The sequence below is a fragment of the Hippocampus guttulatus genome, chromosome 2 (assembly GCF_054856545.1).
Source record: "Hippocampus guttulatus isolate MCC_2025c chromosome 2, RoL_Hgut_1.0, whole genome shotgun sequence".
Taxonomy (NCBI): Eukaryota; Metazoa; Chordata; class Actinopteri; order Syngnathiformes; family Syngnathidae; genus Hippocampus; species Hippocampus guttulatus.
Window position 1 is genome coordinate 27,771,809 of NC_141262.1, and position 22,373 is coordinate 27,794,181.

General features: G+C 45.7%; 2 protein-coding genes across 9 annotated transcripts in view; both read right to left on the minus strand.

Annotated features, from left to right (window-relative positions):
- LOC147209364 (ankyrin-2-like) overlaps window positions 1-6,349 on the minus strand; it is a 36,146-nt gene extending 29,797 nt beyond the window's left edge. For 2 of the 8 annotated variants that reach the window (XM_086105206.1, XM_086105205.1), the window contains exons 1-2: window positions 6,282-6,349; window positions 6,079-6,170 (exon numbers count right to left, since the gene is read on the minus strand). In XM_086105206.1, the coding sequence (XP_085961332.1) occupies window positions 6,079-6,159 (81 nt within the window). In that variant the 5' untranslated portion in view covers window positions 6,160-6,170; window positions 6,282-6,349. Of the gene's footprint in view, window positions 1-2,094; window positions 2,586-4,631; window positions 4,836-6,078; window positions 6,171-6,281 lie in introns of those variants that run through there. The other 6 variants (XM_086105197.1, XM_086105196.1, XM_086105209.1 and 3 more) reach the window with 5 other exon arrangements.
- Window positions 6,350-7,487: 1,138 nt separating this feature from the next.
- Window positions 7,488-21,443, minus strand: frem1a (Fras1 related extracellular matrix 1a). The gene is made up of 35 exons (XM_086105215.1): window positions 21,080-21,443; window positions 20,835-20,929; window positions 20,397-20,689; window positions 20,139-20,326; window positions 19,150-19,473; window positions 18,965-19,073; window positions 18,714-18,845; window positions 18,246-18,590; window positions 17,521-17,663; window positions 17,246-17,442; window positions 17,065-17,155; window positions 16,724-16,891; window positions 16,412-16,620; window positions 15,805-15,898; window positions 15,440-15,692; window positions 15,122-15,313; window positions 14,849-15,034; window positions 14,453-14,649; window positions 14,193-14,394; window positions 13,825-13,969; window positions 13,329-13,470; window positions 13,048-13,243; window positions 12,022-12,286; window positions 11,515-11,929; window positions 11,134-11,335; window positions 10,919-11,063; window positions 10,709-10,838; window positions 10,401-10,473; window positions 9,887-10,036; window positions 9,053-9,222; window positions 8,821-8,943; window positions 8,587-8,718; window positions 8,215-8,330; window positions 7,942-8,027; window positions 7,488-7,769 (listed from the first exon to the last, which is right to left on the minus strand). The coding sequence occupies exons 1-35, from the start codon at window positions 21,311-21,313 to the stop codon at window positions 7,579-7,581; spliced, it is 6,333 nt and encodes a 2,110-aa protein (XP_085961341.1). The 5' UTR covers window positions 21,314-21,443; the 3' UTR covers window positions 7,488-7,578.
- Window positions 21,444-22,373: the final 930 nt, after the last annotated feature.

Genomic DNA, 22,373 nt, shown 5'->3' on the forward strand with positions numbered 1-22,373 from the left:
TCCTCGACATCTCCGATCATTGTGATAGCCGTCGTCACCCCGGCCCCTGACGTAGCTGGTGCCAGAGTCTGGCCCAACAAATAATTGGGGCCAGTCTAAGCACCAGTTTCAGGCACCGGAGCTCGAGCCAATTTCGCTGGTGACAAACGAATGAACTGGTGCTAACCTGGCCACTGACCCTGAACTCTCACTCGCACAAGCGCGGTGGAAAAGGGCCATCAGAGTGTCAACAGACAGAGGATCGGATCGTCCAGGCGGTGTACCCCGACCACTGGAACCACCGCCCGCTTCGCCCCGGCTGCCCCTCAATCTATCCTGCTGCCCTTCACAGCATAGAGGAAATACATGGATGGACGCACACATATAGTCATCTAAATTCAGTCTTGTGACACAAAAACACGAGAAAGCTGTTGATTGAATGATGTGAAAGGTGGTCGCTGAGATTAAAAATAACCAGGAGAAATATGTGCATGTAAATTGTGTCATCCAAGCGGCCAGCAGCAAACCGGGATTAGATAGGAAAACAGATAAGAGCGGGGGCTTTGCCAGCCAAACGGCAAAATAATGCTCGGGTGGGGGTTGAAGGGAGTGTCGCACGAGGGTCAAGGCTCAGCCAGCAGCGGTGAAAATGGAAGCTTTTCACCATTTAGCGTCGCCCATCTGCCTTGCTGATGGATATTTTTGGTCCACAGAATTTTCTTCGTTTATTCCGAACGGGCTTTCTCTTCGGGGCTTTCAGAATCAAAAGTGCTTGCGCATTTCAACTGTATTCGCAATGGAACTGTTTGTCAACAAATCAGATTTCAAATTCACCTCGCAGTATATTCCTGACTTTATTTGCTTGGTCAGAGCAAAATAGTTCCGGCCAAATGAGATGAGCAGAGCACATTTAGAGACATGTCTTCACGTCGTCACATTCAAATGTTTAATGCAGGGGGAATTCTTTTGGTCTGAAAAATACTTGAAAATCAGTTTTCAAGGCAGACTTCCCCGGAAAAAAATACGACATTTTGACACATTCGACATGACGGCGATGGGATTAAGGGGTAGATTAGTCGGGCCTGTCCCCACTGAAGGCCCAGGTACGAAATGCACAGCCTGCCGCTGCCAACATGCGAGAGCTTTCAGAAGATAGCAAATCGGTACAGCAAACGCCCACTGATTTATTTTTAGGGTTTGCGCCGTGGCAATGAGTTAAGGCGCACCATCAAATGGCACGTGGTGTCAATTGACAGCAAGTGAATGATTGAAGAATTCGATCAAGTCACAACAGCCGCAGGGGGTGAAGGTGTCAGATCATTTGAGCCACCACTGATTAAACACAGGTGACATAGATGTCAGGGTTTTTTTTTTTTGTTGCACTCACCAGTCCCTCATTTCTAATTTGTTCAAATTTGAAAACAAAGCGAAGACTTTGTGGGCATGGAGATGCAGTTTGGAATTACAGCGAATGGCTCGACGCGACAAGCAGTCTTTTCTGTCACTCCAGCGCTCCAGATGTGAGTTGGCTGAAGAGAGGCCCAGAGAGCTTTGCTGATGTCACGCTTCTGACTATTAAAAACTCACCCGTATTTTTGTGCTTTATCTATCATAGCCTAAGATGCCACAGGTTGGCGCCAATGTCCTGGCTAATAGGAAAATAGTAATTGGTGTCAGGGAAGTACACCCAAGTGATACATATTGACTGACATACGAAGATCTTTGTACGTTGGGGAGGAGCTAAGTTTAGCCTGGCAGAAGTTAAAGAGAGTCCTCGTCCTGTGCGTGTGTTTTTGCTGTTGGTTAAACTATTACTGGACCAGGGGCGGAGTCAATTCCTCCGTTTTTCACCGTTTGTGGCGATGCTTATTCGTGACTGCCAGACAAAACTCATCAGACATTTTTGAGGCAGCTTTTTTTCTGAACATAACACTTGAATTGATTGAGAACAAAAAATCATGTTGACACACAACAGAACGACCGGGACTGGTGGTCTCTTGTAAACAACAATGGTGATGGTGATGTTGATGTTGATGATGAGGCGTGGATGACAAGACGTGCGATGGACTAACCACTCTCCAATAAAAGGAATGACACGGGGTGGCTCCCGAGTACCTTGCGCTTTCGTTCTGCCTGCTCTCGGGAGCGGCGCCTTCTCTCCTTAGCCTTCTCCAAGGCCTTCAGGTCCGCAGGTGGATCCATCTCAGACCTGGCCTTCTTAATGTGGGCGGCGGCGTGCGCCATGGCTGCCCCCAAACCGCTTCCGCGCTCAGACAAAAGCAAACACACCTGACAACTGTCTCAAGTCCTCCCGCTCGACTGCAAAGGGAAGCCACTTCCACTGGATGCAGGTTGGGAAAAGTGAGGGAGCGGGAAGAGGAAGGGGCGGGAGCAGGGCTCCACCCTACGGGTTCAGAGCGACACGCAGGGGCCCGAAGACTCTCGGAATCTCTCCTTCCATGTGCCAAACGCTTCTCGAGTCGTGCACAAGAGAGGGAGAAGAGAGAGAGAGAGGCGGTGGGATTATGCCCGCTTGGCTGGTGGGGGAGGATGTGAGGAAAACATGTGAGAGGAGGGAGGGGGGAGCGAGCATCTGCAATGGTCTGTACGCGGGAGGAACCATCTTTGCAACCAACAGAGGGGGGTGAATTGCGAATTGGCAAATATTGAGAGAGTATTTCCGAAAAGCGTCAGCAGGCCACGCATTTGCAGTTTACCGCCACGATCCCGCGGCAATCAGAATACAATGTGCCATGTACATCATTTGCGCTTTGCAAGCTAATAGATATCAAACAAACAAAATGACAACAAAAAAATGTAACGTATATCATATTCATCAGGGATGCTAATTGTGAACTTGATCACAGTATGTGCAGATTGCGACAGTTTTGCACTGACCATCCAATCAAAGGATAGGAAAAAAATTGGGACGTTATTGTCAGAGGTGAATATGAAATCTGAAAAAAATGCTTATAAAGTTTAAATGTGCGCCGGCACACCTGACTCTGAAGGCCTCAGGCAACATATTAACAGCGCAACACAAGCTGAACTCTGGTTGGACAATTTTTTTTTTTTTTTTAAACGAATACAAATACAATCCCATGGGGATGAATGTAATCGAATGGAACAAACTCAAACGCTTGTCCTCATCAGTTAACCGGAGCCCATCCCGGAAGAGTTTTGGCCAGAGAGGCAGAGTACAGCCTGAATCTTTCAGTACAACCCAACAGACATTTTATTTTTTTTCTCACTGTGGGAAGAAAGCCAGAGATAGATGTTCAAACAGAGAATTGAACCCAGATTTCCTGACTGTGGATGCAGTCTTTGTAAACAATGGCGCCACCTTCAGTCTGGAGTTCAGCATTACAATTGAGAAGAGGATTAATCATACCGTGACATGCAAACCACATTCTTGCCATAGCCACTGTAGTATTGAGTGTTTTATTAAAAAATAAAATAAAATCATTCTCAGTCTTGCAGCCGCAACTGCTTCAGAATTCTGCAGCTCAAGTTCTTCCTGGTTGCTGAAAACTCAACCACACTGGTCTTAAAATCTGGACTCTCTTTACTGCGCTTCCTCTGAGTCAAAGGATGGATTTCAAAATTTTACTTTTGGTCGAGGAAGCTGTGAATGGTCACTCTTAAAACGTTTGGGATATCCGGTGAGATTTTAGGATGAGCCTAAAATGCACGAGCACCTTTACAGTTGCGTTTGCCCTTCCCTAAACTTTTAAATGCACTTGTCCCAATGTTTGACATTTCTTTGATTTTCTTTTTTTTACTTGTTGTTCTCTGGTTCAGGAAAATTCCCAAGGATGTTCACCATAGAGGTGGACATCCTTTTCAGTGACTCTTCCAGTCTCTCCGTAGCAATCTGCTGATGACACGCCAAACCAGGGGTGTCAAAGTCCAATCTGCAAGGGCCAGTGTGTTTTACATGTCTCCGTCCTTCAACACACCCGATTCCAATCATCAACACAAAGAAGCCTGATGACAACCCCGATCATTTGAATCGGGTGTGTGAGAGGAGGAGGACATTGAAAACGTGCAGGATAGCGGCCCTCGAGGAACGGAGTTTGAGACCCCCTGCTCTAAACTCGGTGCCCACTTGCATCTGAGAACACCCTGTTCGATGGTCAGGTACTGTTGATCAATCGTTAGGTGCCATCTTGGTCTCGCGTTAAAGTGGACCGTTTTTGGGAACAGTTTCTTTTGGTGCATTCATGGCTCAAATTGTTGAGAATTTTGCCATTCGCCTCTGTGTCAGAGAACAGCAGGTATGAAATTCCAGCCAACTTTTTGGGGAGTAGGGTATATTCAAGACCTTATCAATGTCGATGAGCCTTCCAGACCAAGTGAAGCGGCATTCTGTTTCTTTGCTCCTAGACTGCGGGACAAGCTTTCTGGACACTTGCTTGCGCATCCAAACCCGGCCCAAAAATTTGACCGTCCATTGCCGAATTTTCTTAAATCGAAAACGGCGTTTCTCTTTTTCACTTCTCGCGATGTTAACTTGGCAAACAAGCTACTTTTTGCTTCCGTTTGTATTTCACCATCCCACTGCGACTCGTTTTTGCCTCTGGAAAGCAATACAGATACATTTTTTTCTTGCATCTGAATGGCGCTAGACAAATAAACTTGCCTTTTCTTACCTGGCCTGATTCACCAACCACCATTTCTGTGATCACAGGTGCTCCGGATGGGAAGGCGGGAGGAGGGGGCCGTGTAATAATTATAATATTAAATAAAACGACAACAATCAGACGCGGAATAACCAAGCCAAGAAGGAAGAATTGCATGTCATTTGAGCACATATACGCGTGTGAGATGTGAAAAAGGGAGAATAGGCTTAAGTGCAGGACAGTCCTGCTGACTGCGTGGATTAGCGGTATTAACACCGTAGGGCTAATTTGCGCACAAGCGCACACATACGCTCATGAACAAGCGGAGGGTTGGGTGTATTCTTAGAAGGGATTAGGTGGCCAAAGGCATTTTCGAGTGACCTAGAAACAGGTTGAGGCAACAAAGAAATCACGGGGAGATATAATCTCTGATGCATTGTTACAAATTGGTTTGTTTTGAATGAGATCAGCCGTGTCAACAACACCCGGCCGGCTTGGTTGGTGCCGGACCGTAACGCAAGATCACTTCACCGACTCAAACGTCGTAAAAAGTGTCAGTCAAATGTTTCAGCGGTTCTTGTTGTTGGGAACTCTGCGACGACACCGAGACCATATTTCGGCTGTTGAGTTAACACAGAAGCGTCAATCACCCAAGATCTGTGACATCTGAGCAGCCGTTGATAAAACCCGAAGATAATTAATTCATCGGTGGCTCTCAAACTTTTGTACACCGAATTCCACCGCAAAAAAAAATCCCCCCAAAAACCTTTCCTGTGTTCTCCAAACAACAATTGACTGCATATGTTGTCTCCACTAAACGTGACGCACGACTGAACTAAGCGAGTGCCAAAGAAGACTGTTTCCATGCCGCTCTTTCAGTTCGCAACAGCGTGACCGAGATTAGCAGGTGAGATTACGCCACGGCCCATGGTAGCGGCATAGTAATGACATCACAAGTCAAATGGGAGTCAAAGACATGCCTTCAATGAGCCAACGTCAAAGCACAATCCCATCAATCAATCCTAACCCTTGGCCACAGCCCAAACCCTCATCATCATTGAATCTAAACTTCAACCCTAAAACCACAACCCGACTCGCCCAAACCTAACCTACGGCCCCATCGTCGACCATATCCAGGCCCACCCTGCATTTGTAAAACCAATTCAAACCAGAGGAACTGTTAACATAATTTATAGTGTTAACCCCCAATCAAATCATAATTTGGCCCTGGATTCGAATAAACAGTAATAGATTAAAACTACAAAATGGCATTTTTTTCCCTCCCCAACCCAAAAGCATCCCTTGTGTGACGAAATCTGGAATCAGGCTACACAAAGAGGGAGTCCGGACCCACCCTGTCATGCGAGAGGCGCCTCCTCCTACTACTACTGGCCAAGGCACAGAAGAGGTGCGCACAACAATGAAAAGCGCACGCAGAGATCTCGCTAAAATTGCCATTTGAGACACATTCATTTACCTTCTTGGGTCTTTTTCTCCTCTGTCCCAAACCATTGAGGCGATCGCTGGGGTCCAGTCTGTAATGGTAGTCCTCACTCATTTCTGAGACCCCTATCAAAGGGGGAAAACAAAAAATGTATTTTTTTTTTGGCTTGTTTGTTTTCTTTATACCCACACCAAGCCGCACCCTCCCCCCCCCCCTGCCCATTCAGCAGAACATACCCGTCAAGTATCAAAGTCCAGATAGTCTGCGAAGACGGCACGGACAAAGCGCACAAGCAGAAGGTGGAGTAGGGGGGGGGGGGGGTATGAACACGGAGGGAGTTGTCTGAGGGGGGGGAGGTTTGGAGGAGGAAACACAAGGGTGTTGCCATGGCAGCAGATGTCACCAGTGTTTATCACGAAGCCTCGCCCCGGTAGCAAAACAAGCCATACAAATGCATGCTGACCACACTGGAGACAGCACAGACCAGGCTGGAGCTACAATAAATTAGAAATCATTATGGAAGTAAAATCGTCATTTGAAGGACATTTGTGTGTGTGTGTGTGCGTGCGTGTATTGTCACACTCTTGCATAATAAAATGGAGTAACGGCATTCGATTAAAATAGACCTGATTTCAATGTATTTAATTGTATTCAATTATTTTACATTTTTTAGTGTAAGTAATGTACAATCAAATACAATTATTATTACAAGATGGCATCGACCACAATAAAACAATTGTCGTAATTTAGCAACGACAAAATATACTGTAAAATTATAAACACACACACGCAAAGGCAGGCGTGCACGCGCAGCCACTAAATTGAAGCAATAAAGAAATAACTTTTAAAAATCACATTTTTGAAAATTGTACTGTGTAAAATGATTCAAATAAATACAATGTAAAAAATATTTGCATGATTCAAGTTGAAATATAATCACGGTACGAATTATTGCCCAAAACAGTCCCAAATATGAATTTAAATGTGTTTTTCATGATTTGCGATTTTTCTTTTTTTCTAAAAAGGCAAAATGTCACTGATTTTATGTCACTACAGAAACTGAGTGGCTTCTTTTTTTCGGTACAAGGCATACAATCATGGTGACGCCTTCGCTTTCTAATTGAACCGCTTTCTAAATTGTTGGATTTTAATAACGTCTGATTGGCCGAATAAAATGTCGATCAAAAGAACTGACCAATTATTTAAGTTAGATGAGAGAGCCAGTTAACACTGTTCCACGTTGTCCGCTTGGTGTCGCTGTTCAGCAAGATTAGAATTAAGCCCCGTTATTCAAACACATTGCCAACATATTTCAACACACATACTAAATATAAATATGTCGAGAATACTGTATTGTGTCTGTTGCTAATCTTATCCGGAGGTCAATTCAATTTGTTCTATCTCCCCTTCTTGAAAGAATAAAACGAAACTTGGGTGTTTTCCAGTGTTTATTACAAGATGTAGAAAATATTTGTATGAATTTATATAAATAAAATTAATTCCACGGCATGGATCGAATGCCGTCATTTGCATTCAAATCTTGATGGAGCATATATAGCTGTGGCCTCGGCCCGTCTTGCAGTCCCTTCTTTGCCATTTGGCCCTCCTCCACACCAGGGCACACATTTTGCTCCCCTCCGCGATTGCCCTGGTCCAGTTCATGTAGGTGACACTTTCTCCGTCCTCCCATCGCCAAGACCCTTGGGCGTCTCTGTCATTGAGGCCTCAAGGGGGGAAAGGAGAAGAAGGTGAAAATAATCGATGCCGGTCAATGCTTAACTTTGAGACACAATAATCATCTTTTGATTTGAAAACTGCAAATTCTGTATTTTTGAAGGAAAAACACAGTTTGTGAACCCGTTAATAGCAGATTGATATCATTGAAATAGCACACACCTATCCAAAATGGTTTCCTCCCGCCAAAGTCCCACAGCCAATCCATGTCACCTTTTGAGAAAACACTTGCAAGGTTGCCTTTATAGCTGGAGAGAAGGGAAAGAATGTTATATCCGTTTGTGAACACCAACTGTGGATGGGTCTGGACCATATCTCCCCCCCCCCCATCAACGGGGGTTCACGCTTTTGTCTTCAATGACAAAACATTTCCCCACTTATGGTCTTTTGTCTTTCTACCAGTTGTGTCGGGGGAGCACCGAGGCTCAAGTGTACCTCTCTTTACAGCTTCGATTTGCTCGGCTCCATGACGTTTTGTGCCTTTTGTTGAGGATGTAGCAGCGGCCACTGTGAAAGGTCCATCCCGGAGGACACGGTGGAGTTTTGGCCATCTGTTTGGAGGCACATCATCGTTTGGTGCGTCTGACCAAGCGGTTTATTTCACGTCAGCGTAAAGTCAGGGATAACGATGAATTTGCTAATGTAGAAACACGCGCAAGCTAGAATTTGTGGACAAGACTCTCAAAATGATCTGAGGCCCTCAAAGTCTTGGTAGTGACTCGGTTCATGTGGTCTTGACTGAAAGGCTTTCTCTCCAACACAACACCGTTTAGTTCCCGGGTTTCAAATTATAGCTTAAACAAGGACCTGCTTTGGTGGCATCCAGGATCTCCAGGAGACACCGTTGCACTGAAAGATCTGATTGGTCGTCTGGTTGAAATGCAGGAGCCCCATCACTTCTGGCGAACACGGCCTAGCTACAAAGCTATCAGCTATTCCCTTTAAGAAAAAAAAACAAAGGAAAAAAATGCAGTGGTCTGCTAAAAGTTCCATAGTCATGATTTGAGTATCCAGCAGTGTAAATCCCATCGTTTCACTCACATGTTCACTTTTTCTGGCATCGGGGAATGTTCTCCGAGAGCTCTGCTTTGAATTAATGAGCTCTGTCGATGCACTCTGCTGATCCAACCTGCTAACCGCACGGATCTTTGCCCTTCTTCCTTTCTGGGGAAAAAAACAAAAAGCCTCATCAGTTTTTCCTGATTTAAGATACTATGTGTTGCTAAGGAATACTGTGATTATCATCAGAATAATAAAAATTCCAGCTACTTACAGATTTGGATTTGTTCTTTCTGGAGAAGGTTCCTTCTTGATGAATGGGTGATTGGCTGGCAAGGGACGGTTTCTTGAGCCTCCCAGATGAATTTTGAGTGCGTGTATCAGACAGACCGCTCTTTCCCGTGAGTAGAGATGCTGCATGGCGCTGGTTTTGCTTGCACTGCCCTGCAGTTTGCGGATGAATAATTATGGAATATGCATTTGATCCTTTTAATGCACTCTAAAAAAATGTCTTAAATAAAAAATCAGATCGGGAGTATGGCGTACCGAGCCCCCTGATAGAGGCTGCTCGGCCCCCATTGCCTGCAGTAAGTCGGATTTGTTTTCAGTGAAGCTTGGACTCTGCCAAGGCTGCCCTTTATCATCGATTCTGTCCATAATTCTTATGGATAGAATTTCTAGGCACAGCCAAGGTAGTGAGGGGGTCCGCTTTGGCGGCGTCAGTATTGCAGCTCTGCTTTTTGTAGTTGATGTGGTCCTGATGGCTTCTTCAAATCGTCATCTCAAACCCTCATTGGAGCAGTTCGCAGCTGAGCGTGAACCGGTCGAGATGAAAATCAGCACTTCCAAATCTGAGACCGTGGTCCTCAGTCGGAAAGGGGTTGAATGCCCTCTCCGGGTCGGCGATGAAATACTGTCCGCTGGAGAGACTCTGTCCCCCGGCTGGCCTGGGAATGCCACGGGATCCCTCCAGAAGAGTTGTGAGATGTGGCCGGGGAGACGGAAGTGAGGGCTTCCCCTGCCAAAGCTGCTGCCTCTGCGACCCGATCCCGGATAAGCGGTAGAAAATGGTTTGGTATGGAACGGTAAAAAACCCAGAACTATTTACCTCTTCCAGTGTCCTTTATGGTAACTTGAGCTTTCTTGACGCTGGCAATAACTGTGCCTTCCGGGAAAACGAGGAGCACTTCAAATACTTCATCTGCCTCTTCGAGTTGATCCTGGATGACTTCAATGTTCCAGATCTTCAGTGAGACTCCTTCCCAAGGCAGAAAAACACCACGTCTTTTGAAATGATAGATGTTTGTGGCTTTTAATGTGCAAATGTAAAGTCAGGGATAACGATGAATTTGCTAATGTAGAAACACGCGCAAGCTAGAATTTGTGGACAAGACTCTTGAAATGATCTGAAGCCCTCAAAGTCTTGCTAGTGACTCGGTTCATGTGGTCTTGACTGAAAGGCCCAATCAAAACAGCAGGGCCAAATCTGATACATTTCAATTCAATTTTTTTTTTTTTTTTTTGCAAATGAGGTCACCATGGTTGACATGAAATGTTAATCTCAGAACCGGCCAACTCTTTTCTTGAACTGTGAACCTTCTTTGAAAGGAAAAGGTGTCTACCTGGATCAAACTGGAGAAGTGAAGATGAGCTTGAGAGGAAATCTTTTCCCGCAGTTGCAGTCCCCTCGTTCACCTGCCAGGAAGAAACAAGAGAAAAATCAAAAAGGCCGGTTTCCCAGAAGAGTGACCAACTCCATATCAGTGCCTACCGATTCAGAACACGATTTCATGAATTTCTTTTCCGGGAACCCCCTCATAGTCTTGATGCCCACTTAACATTGTGACGTATCCCCCAACTATGGCTCTGTGGAGCCCTGATTGCAAAGCCCTGCCCAAGAACGACCTGTGAATGACAGGTCATGACCGACCTTGACTTTGACATATGACGACTCTGCTACATTTCCTTTCCGGATGATCTCCACCGAGACTCTTTTCTCCTCCTCGTTGGCGCAGTATTTGGGCTGGGACAGCTCAACACTAGACCAGCTTAGTTGTAGTCTGCGAGAGTGAGTGTGATGACAACGAAGGCCAGACTGAATATTGATCATGGGTAGATCATGTACGTCATTGAACCATACATGTGAGACGGCCCAGCGTTTCCGTGGCGATCTGCCACTCTGAATTCCAAGCTGTCTGACAGAGACTCCATCTCTGGATTGACGATGTAGACGATTGTTCTCCTGTTCAGATCCAATTGCGAGACACGCTGTCGGGCGAAACCACCTAAAGGAAACCAAAACGTCAGATTGCGGTTGTAATCCAAGCCGCGGTGAGACAAAAGACTCTCCTTCACCTGTCGTGATATTTTCGAGGTGGCCAAAATAGGGCTGCCGAACAATGACGAAGATCAGCTCCTCTTCTTTGCCGTTTGTGTTTTTGGCTTTGAGCTCCCGAGATGACAAAAAAATTCCGTATCGTCCATCACCTAAAAGCTCAGCTTTCCAAAGGGGGAGAAGCTTTACAACTTCTGGATGTGACCTCTCCAAAGGCTTGATCTGAAATTAAACACGGACTGATCTCGCGATGCCAATCCTGTTTCTGTTTGAATCGGTGCACATATGTGGAAGGAGTGGAATGGCCAAAATTGCTCCTCTAAATGTAAATGTATTTGGCCTAAGAAGGCACAGGAAGCAATTTCAAAACAGCCTTAATTGGCACTGCAAGCTTCATTTACCTGAATGATGAACGACAGCGGCTCCGTATGCAACTTCCCATCCAGCCGGACGCCGCGATTGGTGGTATCCGTGGCGGTGAATTCGAACCGGTCGATCTGGGACTGCGCTCCGTTATGCTTATACGTGACCTCCAACTCCTCAATGTGTTGCTGGGTGAAAGTGGAACCCGTCATCAGCGCGGTTCCGCGTAAAAGCAGCTCGCCGTGTCGAGGAGGCTGCCGGAGTTGGAAGACCAGGGCGCCCCGTGGGGTGTCGGGGTCGGTCATGGCCAGGCAGTCCCGACTCAGGGTCATGGCCAACCCTTGGGGAACAAGAAGGCCTTTGTTGGTCAACGACGGGGGGATTTGATCCAACATTTTCACCGACAACTCCAAGATTCCCTTTCGGCTTGTCTGGTTGTTACTAACGACAAAGCTGTCGGAACAGAAACATACTGTCTTGTGAAACCTTGGATAGTGACTTGAGCAAAGTCAAAAACAATCTTCGACAAAGGATTGTAGACTCACTGAATGGTTTCTGTGGGTGTGCTAGCTTGGTTGTTGTGCACATAAGCCACACAGTTTGCGGCGATGTCCATCTGGCTGAAGGCAGAGATGCTGACACCGGGATGCTTGGTGTTCTCCAAATAGCCATGAGCTGCTGGGGCGGTAACGACAAACAGCAGCTCGTCAGGCCGGTCCGCGTGGTCTGTGGCAAACAGCACGTCGGTGGTGAGGACCACGCGCCCGCCGCGGTTAACACTCACAGGCGTGACAAACATGGCGATAGTTCCTGGAAAATGAAGCCACAGTAGAAGGGACAATGTAAAATGCTGTGAATGAGCATTTGAGGCAGAGGTGGCTTAAGTTGAGGTAAAAAGGTTTCTACAAGAAGAAAAACTCTATGAAAGTTCTGATTCAACTCCTGTACAGTGGTACCTCTACTTACAAACGTCTCTTCATACGAAATTTTCAAGTTACGAAACGTCGCAACATACTTTTTAAAAAATATATTATGCTATCAGAACATCTTCCAATCGAGCTGGCAACGTCGTGAACTGCCCCCCAAAAAATGCAAGTTTAGGTTCAGATCACAGCTTAAAAAAATATGACAAACCTCCGCAGAGTTGCGGTTCTTCATTAGATTTTTATCTACCCTCCGTTGTCTGCAGAAAAATTCAACTCAAGCAACAAAAGGATGACTTTGGCGCCAACTCTTGCCATCTTGTTGCCAAGGAACTACACTGAATTGAGGAGCATCATTGAAAGAAAAGTATTGCCTTGCCGCCATGTTGTGGCATCTTGTTGCCAAATAACTAAGTTCGAGTGAGTTTAGGAGCTTCATTTCAACAACAGTAGTACTTGCTGCCATCTTGTGGCACCTATAGGCAATCACAAGCTAGTCACAAGCTATTTGTGACAGAGTTCCTTCCCAATTCCCCTCAGATAGCGTCGGAACACTGGACACTTACTCAAGTATCGACTCGAGAAAAGCACCGGTACGGGCAAAAATATATTTAAGTACATCAATGATTTCAGGAAGTCTTGAAATACCTTTTTCCACATGTTTGATAGATATGATGAACTGCTGTGAGGGAGACTGATTCTGTCCGTCATGTAGGTGGAAAACAAAAAGGTCCTGCGTTGTCATACCAAACGGGTCTTTGTGCACATAGCGCAGACGATTCGTGTCCACCATTTCCTGGGTGCAGTTTTCCCCGACTGTCAGCAGCAGCCAGTTTTGAACACGCTGTGGAAAATATGGGACTCCCACTCAGGTGATTGTCTGATTAAAGACAGTACGTATAGGACGCTCTTGATTGCAGTATACAAACCTTAAGCTGTAGGAGTCCTTGTGCAGGTACCCTCTCAAAAATGTACATGACCTGCGAGGAGGGAGTGTCATGGTCCTGTGCGAAGAGGGCTACACTGCTTATGAGTCTGGCCTCTCCTGGTTCCAACTCCAGTCCATTGTTTCTGAAAGACGGAGTATACTGTGTTTATCGTCACATATTCCAAGCCATTTTTTATAACAGTTCCACTAGAACTTTGTTTGGGCCACGACAAATTGGTTTCGATAGCACTTTTAAAATAAATCACCCCAGGCTGGCCAGTTTGGCTTAGCCATGTGAAATTTGGTTGGCTTGTCCATCATATGCATGTAGAACCACAAAAATAAAACATTGTCTTGGGATTTGGTCACTCTGCTAAAAAAAAAATGTTAACAGTGTATACTAGACTGACGCTAGCAACATGGAATTACGTACTCATGAGCAGGCTCAGAAAAAAAAAGACTCAAGAAACCATGAGGATTTCATTCTTCAATTGAACCTGATCAAATGAGGTTTTTCATCGTTGACTGCAAGTACTTCCACCAGAACCTGTCTCTGGATTTTGTGTCTGCCGTCCATTAACTGGATGGTAAAGTCGTCCTCCAAATGTTCAGAGTCGTCGTGCACATATGCCACAGCATGACCTAAAGACAGTGAAAATACAATGCAGGGAGGGAAGAAAAAAGAGTTCAACACCAGTGAGTCTTTGGACCATTTGAGGTTTCAGCGAAACCAAGGTGGCCTATAAATAAGATGTGACCATTTCTCACTTATGATTACCTTGTGAAAGGGTATACACACGAACCCAGAGCTATGACGGTTAAAAAAAAAGATAAGGATTGATATAATATTGACTGACACACGTACCATTTGTTACCTCTGCCATTGTGAAGTCAGTCACACTGGATTCTAAATTGGCCCCCCGATGAGTGTCAGTGCCGAGGTGACGAATGATATTGCCATACCGGGGGGGTTTCACAACATGGAAGCGCAAGACATCCTTGGGGACGTCCAGATCTGTCGCATTCAACACATACAAGTCCAGATTCCTCTTGTGTCCTTCTTGTACCTAAACAGAAAGCAGTCGTGAGTGACCCATGTGACCGCAAACGAACAGAAACTCTCACCGTCATATTGTGAGCCACCAACTCCGGAAGCTCGTCATTTGTTGGGCTGACAACAATGTTGAACGTGACACGGGCGGAGCTGAATTTGCCGTCTGACACACGGAGGATTAACTGATCGCTCGTTGGTTCCAGTTTTTGGTGCCTGGACTGCACATAGTTGATCTGACCGGCAATGATGTCTCTGTAAGAGCAGGAGTCTGGGGGAAAAGAGAGAAGTCTGGAACACTCTTTTCACAAAAGAGAATGACATGATGTCCAACAGGTGCGACGCTGAAGGAGAAGCCCTCCAATGCCACCTGTTGGTCACAAACTGAACAGTACCGTGACAGACTTAAACCCAATGGAGCATGTATTTTAGCGACGAAAGAGAACCCGGATGGAAACTGGAATGCTTACCTATGCTCACACCCACGTTGCTTTTCTCAAAGCCAGGTCTTGGCAGAACATTTTCAAGGTAGCCAAACCGCGGCGGAGTAACCAAACTGACCACCAGCTCATCCACGACTGTGTCCGCATCAGACACCTTCAGATGACTCGCGTTTACCTGGGCTCTCCCACCTTCGTTGACCACAAATATGTCTCCTACAGACGGAGCAAAGAATGTTGGTTATGTTTTCAATGACGTTATTGTCGGCATAGCATGCGCTACTGTGACATCGAACCGTCCACCTGTTTTCAGCGAGGGTGGCTGGCTGTTGACGGGGGAAATGGTGATGCGGAGGTCGTACACAGGCAGAGAGGTTTCTCTGTTTCCTATTTTCGGGTTTCTTCCACCGCAGCATAGCACAGATTTTTCTGTTTCTCCATCAGAAATCACAAAGGTGATCATGTCACCGTGCGGAGTGAGTCCGATCTCCTGCCCTAAAACCACAACCGCTAGCGTGTTCGTTTCCACCGCGGTGGGGTCATTCGTGTCATGCTAGTGTAATTTGATGAGAGACACAAACATGTCCCGATGCAATGAGATCAGTTTTATTTGCTGCTTACCAGTGTGCTTGTAGCTGATCATGCCTGCACGGACGTCCGCCTGAACGAAATGATCGACGGCCATGTCGTTTCTCAGCACCAGGCCGTGGCGGGGCTGTCGCGCAATCAGGAAGGCTAGGCTGTTGTTTTCAGTGTCCGCGTCAATTGCGGAGATGTACTCAACTGTAATGATTGTTGTCTGCCCCTCCGCGCACGGGAGCACTGGTTTCAAACCGGCAACCAGCACCGGTACCTCATCATTGATCGGGGATACCTCCAAAGAAAAATAACATTTGCAGTATGAGTTGGGTGCACTGTGTAAACGTTTAACATTGTTGTCAGCCCGGCAAATAACGAGCCTCCAGAGTTGGTGGCTCGGAACTTACATCCACTTGCAGAACGAAACTGATTTTATTGGCGCCATCTGTTGCAGCCAAATTGATGCGGTCATCCAGAGTTTCTGAATTGTCATGACGATACCTGAAAAGACAACAAGACACGTTTTTAGTAGAGGCTAAAGCAAGGGCATCAAACTCATTTTTGTAGTGGACCACATGGTAGTTACGGTTTCCCTGAGCTTGAGAATTATAGTTTACGATATTACACAATACTAACCTTTTGTTTTTAATTTCGCACTTGAAAAATACTCCATCAATTCAAACAAAACTAAAACCAATACTGAAACAAATAAATATTCGACTAAATTGAAGCTTTTGGTCAAAATAAAAATGAATGAAAAACAGCAAACCCGACCGAAAAAGTAAAATCGACTGAATTGAACAAAACAAAAGTCAAAACTAACTGGAAACCAACTGGACTGAAGTATCTCTACTTTTACTTTTGTCTTTTTTCACACAATTATTTGTACTTCTCCGGAAGAGTATAAATACTTTTGCCGGATCTGCCAAAAACCTTCTCGGGACATGAGTTTGCATTGGGGGGCAAGTTGTGAAAACTAACACTGAAGAACCCGAGAGAATCAAGGTGTCTAACCTAACTCTGTGGCTTGTCAGGTCTTGCACAGTGAAGGTCTGTCCGGGTTTTAGAGGAAAGTTGTTCAGCTGCAGCGCCCCGTGCTGCGGTTGCCCCAAAAGCTCCAATCGCAAGGCTTCTTCGACAGAGTCTGCATCTGATAGCTGCAGGTGCTCTGAGCCGAGCAAGCACTCACCACCCTCGTCGACCATTAGAGGCTTGGTGCTTACCTGAAATTGTGCATTATACGGTTTTGAGCATTCTGCTTGAGAAAAAAAAATTAAACATTTGTAAGAATGTCCAGGTCCTGTTTTCGCTGTTGCCACGACGTACCTGTGGCGATTGGTTGTCCACGGGTATCACAGTAATGTTAAAGCAGATCCCATCAAGTGTGTGGCCGTGTTGATTGGTGACTGAGAGACCAAACTGGATATATCGAGGAAAAGGACCAATGTCCGCAGTTGGAGGCATGTAAGCTACTTTCATGAAGTTGACGGCATGCTAAGGAAACCAGGAAGCCAGAGACCAGGAAGTGACAGTGAAATTCAACCCGAGATATGAAGGACAGCATATGGACTGAAGTACCGATCAAGCTAGCATCATTACACATGGTCAGACTCATTTAGCATTGTGAAATCGATTAACAAAACTAAAAACTATCTACGAAATACTACCTGTGTAAAGAGCCTCAACACTGGCGCATTGGTGTCTTTGGTGAATGTGGGTATACTGTCCACGAGGAATAACCTCCCTGCATCCTCGCTGCTGCTCATCAGAACAACAGCACCACAAAGCTCAAACGGAATGTGCAAGCAGTATTGGAGGCTGGTGGCAATAATAGTTTGGCGTACCCACCTGTGACGATCTCGATCGAAAGGCGGTGTCGTAACTGTGTATGTCAGATCGCTGTCTGGTGAGTCCTTGTCTACAAAGTGAAGGTGTTGCTGTGTTACATGGACCATGTCGGTCTCTTTGACCACAAGGCACCGTCTGGCAGTAGGAACCTCTCGAGGTGCTTGGTGCGGTACCGGCTCAACGTGCAACATGACTACCTGCATGTCAGAAAGGTGAATGGCTTCTCTACATTTATTGTACCATACCAAATGCACAAACGGCAAAAACTTGGTTACCTGGGGCTCCGACAAGTTTGGAGGATCCTGGAAATCTGAGAGCACAAACTCAAAGGAGTCATCGAGCACCTCATTCCCTTTGTGTCGATAATAAACCATGGCCTGAGAGAGGTCCCGCTGCAAAAACCTGCTGACTACGTAACCTGGAGGAAAGGAACAGAAGAATTGTTGAACCTGGAATGTCAAGTGAAAACCAATCTTCTCATCAACAGTGATTCAGTTCAGTGCCAGTTTGAGAAGCTTTTGCCCATCACCTGGCGCTAAAGTGATGGTGTTTGGTCAGAGTGGCCTTTGTACATCCCATCCTGCAGACTTGGGCCCTCTGGCTCCTAAGCTAAATCCAACAGTCTCAAACTTTGGTCTGAAACTGGACTGTGATTTTAAATTGGACCGGCAAATGATCTGGCTATAGTCAAGCCTCTCCTTTCTCAATATCACTTTGAAACAGTAATTCATGCCTTCGTCACATCTCGGCTGCATTACTGTAATGCACTTTATTTTGGAGTCATCCAATGCTCCATGAAGCGTCTCCAGTTGGTCCAAAATGCTGCTGTTCACCTCTTGACAGGTACTCGTAAGAGGGAGCACGTAACTCCGACTCTGGTATCTACCATTTCACCTCTAAAGATTTGCGGGGAAGTGTCAGTTAGTCTTTCGTTATGTGGAGCTGCAGGTTTGTATACGCTCATGGGAAACAAAATAGGTGCGGCGTGAGTTTCTCTGACCTGTTAGCCCTGGTCCTGGAAACTTCACAATCTCTCCCGCCTGCGGGGGCCTCGTGATGTTAAAGAGGATGTAGTCGCTGCTGGAGTCCACATCGGAAGCCTGAAGGGCGGTGCCTTTCAACAGAGTTGTTTGACCCTGGGAGACCTCCAGTAACATGTTGGCAATGAGGAATGGAGGGCTATCATCTTTAGGGAGGATCTTGATGGGGAACTTGTGCCTGGTCTGCTGGTGACCATCGGTGACGCGGAAGATGATGAAGTCACTGGTGGAGTCGCTGTCATCATGGTGATAGCAAACAATTCCGGCTTTGATGTCCCCGACAGTAAACATGAAACCCTTTCCACCTAGGGATGGCAAACACATTTTGGAACTTTTGGCCCCTCTTAGTGCAGTGACAAAAAGGCCAAAATAACAACACAGAAATTTTCTAGGATGACTAGAAAATGAATGGAACGTAACCATGACACCTCTGACGGTCAGTCTTCCATGCAGAAGGCCCTCCACGGTGATGATACGGACAGCGCCTATGTCGTTATTGTCCACAATCTGGAGCTGCTCCCATGTTATTGGACGTGATTGGCCTTCCAACAGGCTGAGACCTGGATGACAAATTGCGCATATGCTCAAAATACATCCACGATTGCTATGTCAGTACAGTCTAAAGTTATGTCCCCCGAATATGAACATTCTAAGAAAATAATTCAGATTTTAACCATACCCATGTTCCAGGAAACTCTGGGCGCATTGGTGTCTGCATTCCGAACAGACATTTGCACAGTCATTGGTGGGCTCTTCTCAAAGAAGAAATCATGAACGTCGATTTCCATCTGTACGGGAAGATTCTTCAGATCTATTCATTCCAGCAAAACATTTTACATGGTACATTTGCAAAGAAATCACAACCTCAAAGTGCCTGCGCTGGGTGTGAGTGGAATTCGGGGGCTGATATGCAATGAGCATGCCATTTAAATCCAACCATGTGAAGGAATGGATTGGGCGCGTTTGGTCAGAGAGGTGAGTGATGAAGCCATCTGAAGGCGCTTTGGTGATGTTAAAAATTAGCCTCTCCTGCTGAGTTTCCTCATCTTTGCCGTCTAATGTGGCGGTGGATAGTGGCATGAGGATGAATTGGTCCACCTCCAAGATGAACGTCGACATGAATGACATCACGGGCGACTGGTTCACCAGTCCACCTGTAATCTGCACTGGAATCCAAATCTGTTCAGACTTCATAGGAAAATAAAGTCATATTTTAAAAATTAAGAAATGTATTCATGTTCAATAAATCTCATGCTAACTCATTATGCTCTTTGAGGATTCATTCCTAAGGTGTGGGCAAAGTAAATAATGACATTTTCAAATTCATTCCCCAAAATGGCGAAAATTGTTGAAGATAGCATGATTTAGACACTATTGGGAGGGGGGGGGTGTTCCCCTGGGCTCTGTCTTGGGGTCTGCATATGTTTGTTCATCGGATTGTCTCTTCTGGCATCGGTTCTTGTGAATCTACTCATGTCAAGTTTTTGACGTGTTATAGGCGTTGCCCATCTGACCAGTACATGAGGTAAAATTAGGTCATTTGTTTTTGAATAACCCCTGGAAATTGACAAATCTACTTACACACATCAATGTACTTTTTTTTTGTGGCCTGGGTTTATGAGACTTTTTTGTGGATCTACTCGTTTATTGACATGCTTGCTAAATTTTATGTAACAAAGTAAAACTGCTTTCAAGGGCTGATTTTAAAAAAACAAGATAATAATAATAATCAGCATTCCAAAGGCTCTCTTTTGGGGCCCCACATCCATTCCACATTGATTTGATCGCGGCATCATATTTTTTTCCTACATTTCTGCTCCAAAACAATTGTAAACAAAATAATGTCCCATTGCCTGGTAAAGGTTTCCACTCCTTGTGTCTTTGAGGTCAAGCCTGATTGCAATGTAGTCAATGTCAGGAGATGGAGGAGTCATATGCTGGTATTTCAGCCCCATCAGCAGGAAGTCCTCGCAGGGAACTTTGAGGAACGTGACAAGCTTCACTCCCTTCAGGCAGACGTCAGAATTACATTTCACCGAATCTGTAAAATTTGATTTCACGTTAGTTTTGAGAGCCATCGCAGGGAATGCTTTCAGCACAAACGCCAGTACCCTCAATGTAGCGCAGTGGCTCGTCCCCTCGTTTGACGGCTTCCTTGGGCTTTCCAGTAACGAGTTGCCCATGAGCTGGCAGGTTGGTGTCATGGCTATTGAGATGGATGCTGCACTCTAAGCTGGACCGCTTTTCATAGTGGAGGGACAGCACATCGCCGTCAATGTCCGCAGAGATGCCATAAAATGGAACTTGCAAAAATTGAGGTCCAAGCTTGATGATACTGCAGTCGGGTTCCACGATGTCGACGTGGAGAGAAAAAACCTCAGTGTAGGTGTCAGTCTCCGTGAACCTGTTTGCAAACAGGGTGGTTATTATAAAGCCGGTCAATTACAAACCATTCATCACAGACCACATAACTATCAGCAATATAGCTGGTCCGTCATAGGGGAACCACGATATAGCAGAGCAACACTGTACGCATTGAGGTGATATACCGATACAGCCGAAGCTTGACTGTGTCCTCCATTAATAGCGGCGAGCCATTATGGACGTACTTGACCTCATTCTCTCGATAATGGCAGTTAAATACCTGGAAAAAAGGATGAAATAAATGCGATGGTAAACACAGTTGAGCCTCTTTTACATGGAGATCCTGCAAAAGTGTATCTATTTATTCACACGGAACTCAACAAACGGCAGCACAGATTGAATCGAGTCTCCGTGTCTGCTGTTCCGTTACCTGAGGCAGGAATTTTCCCACTCGTTGAGTTATGGGTTCATTTAACACCACTTCCACTTGGCATGCATTCTTTGGAAGCGGGAGAAGGAAGTGCAGGTCACCTTCCTGGAGGTAGGACGACTGACCCCGTTTCACCTTTAAAGCCTTGTTGACTTTTACAAGAGAAGCGTTGCAAGTCATTTCGAGAAGCAGGAGAGGAAGCCACGCCAAGCTTTGACCCTTTGATTTCAGCATTGTCCTTCCAGTCTGAGCAGGTTGACTCTGTTCAAGCGTCCTTTTCAGCTGTTGCCCTCAAAAAAGGCGCTTTGGGTCATCGAGGTGAAGCGGCATCGTTTCAGGGAATGCGCGAGTTTAAGCTCGGAGCATTTCTATGGGAGGGGAAAAAAAAGGTCAATAGTGCAAAGTGAGAGGTTGGTGTCAGCAAACATTGCAATTTATCGCGCCATGGATCGTCCATGTTTACAACATTGATGCTACACGGTAAAAGCTAACAACACAAGATCATATATCGGATATGACTCCGTCAGAGATATGATTCATTACATTACTGACATTTGATTGAACACAATATTTAGCCCCTGACCGGATAAAGGTTGCCAACGCTTGTCATCGGGCCAGAATGAGACCGTTCACAATGAGTCCTTTAAACTGGGCAGGCATCTTGTACCGTAATTAGCCTAACATGCTTCGACTTGTCCCAGTGAACAATTCAACCTTTATTACGGGAAAGTATCATAGGGAACCAGTGTCAAAAATATTTTGCTGGTGCCAAATAAAACTGAAATACATTAGGTTTCGCTGCAACATCGATACTTGATGGAGATTTGCAGATACTGCGCTGCACTATAAAAAAACAAACAAATCTAGTTCACCTCAGTCATGTGCCTCGAGTCCCCACCTCTCCCCACTGCCCACCTGTCCAGAATCACCAACAAATACAAATGCGTTCATTCCCCTCCCGCATTTCTCCTTGGCTGAGGTTTGCGTTCGACCGGCTGGCATGACATGATACGACTGCCGCAACAACGTGGTGTCACAAATCAAAAAGCTTTACCGACGACACAGCAGCGGAGGAATGTTAAGTGTCCATGACACCAAGCGGCTTTGTTCCGACCGGAGGCTCTGCGGCATCCTTTTCACAGCGCCTCCTCTCGCCTTGATAATGACAGAGTCCTTTGCAACCACCACTTACTTCCCAGCCACTATCATTTGGATGCACAAACGCAACACTGTTACACAAGAAAAACTAAAGAAAGAGTTCACCAAATCCCCCTCTGCATGACTTAATAGCTGC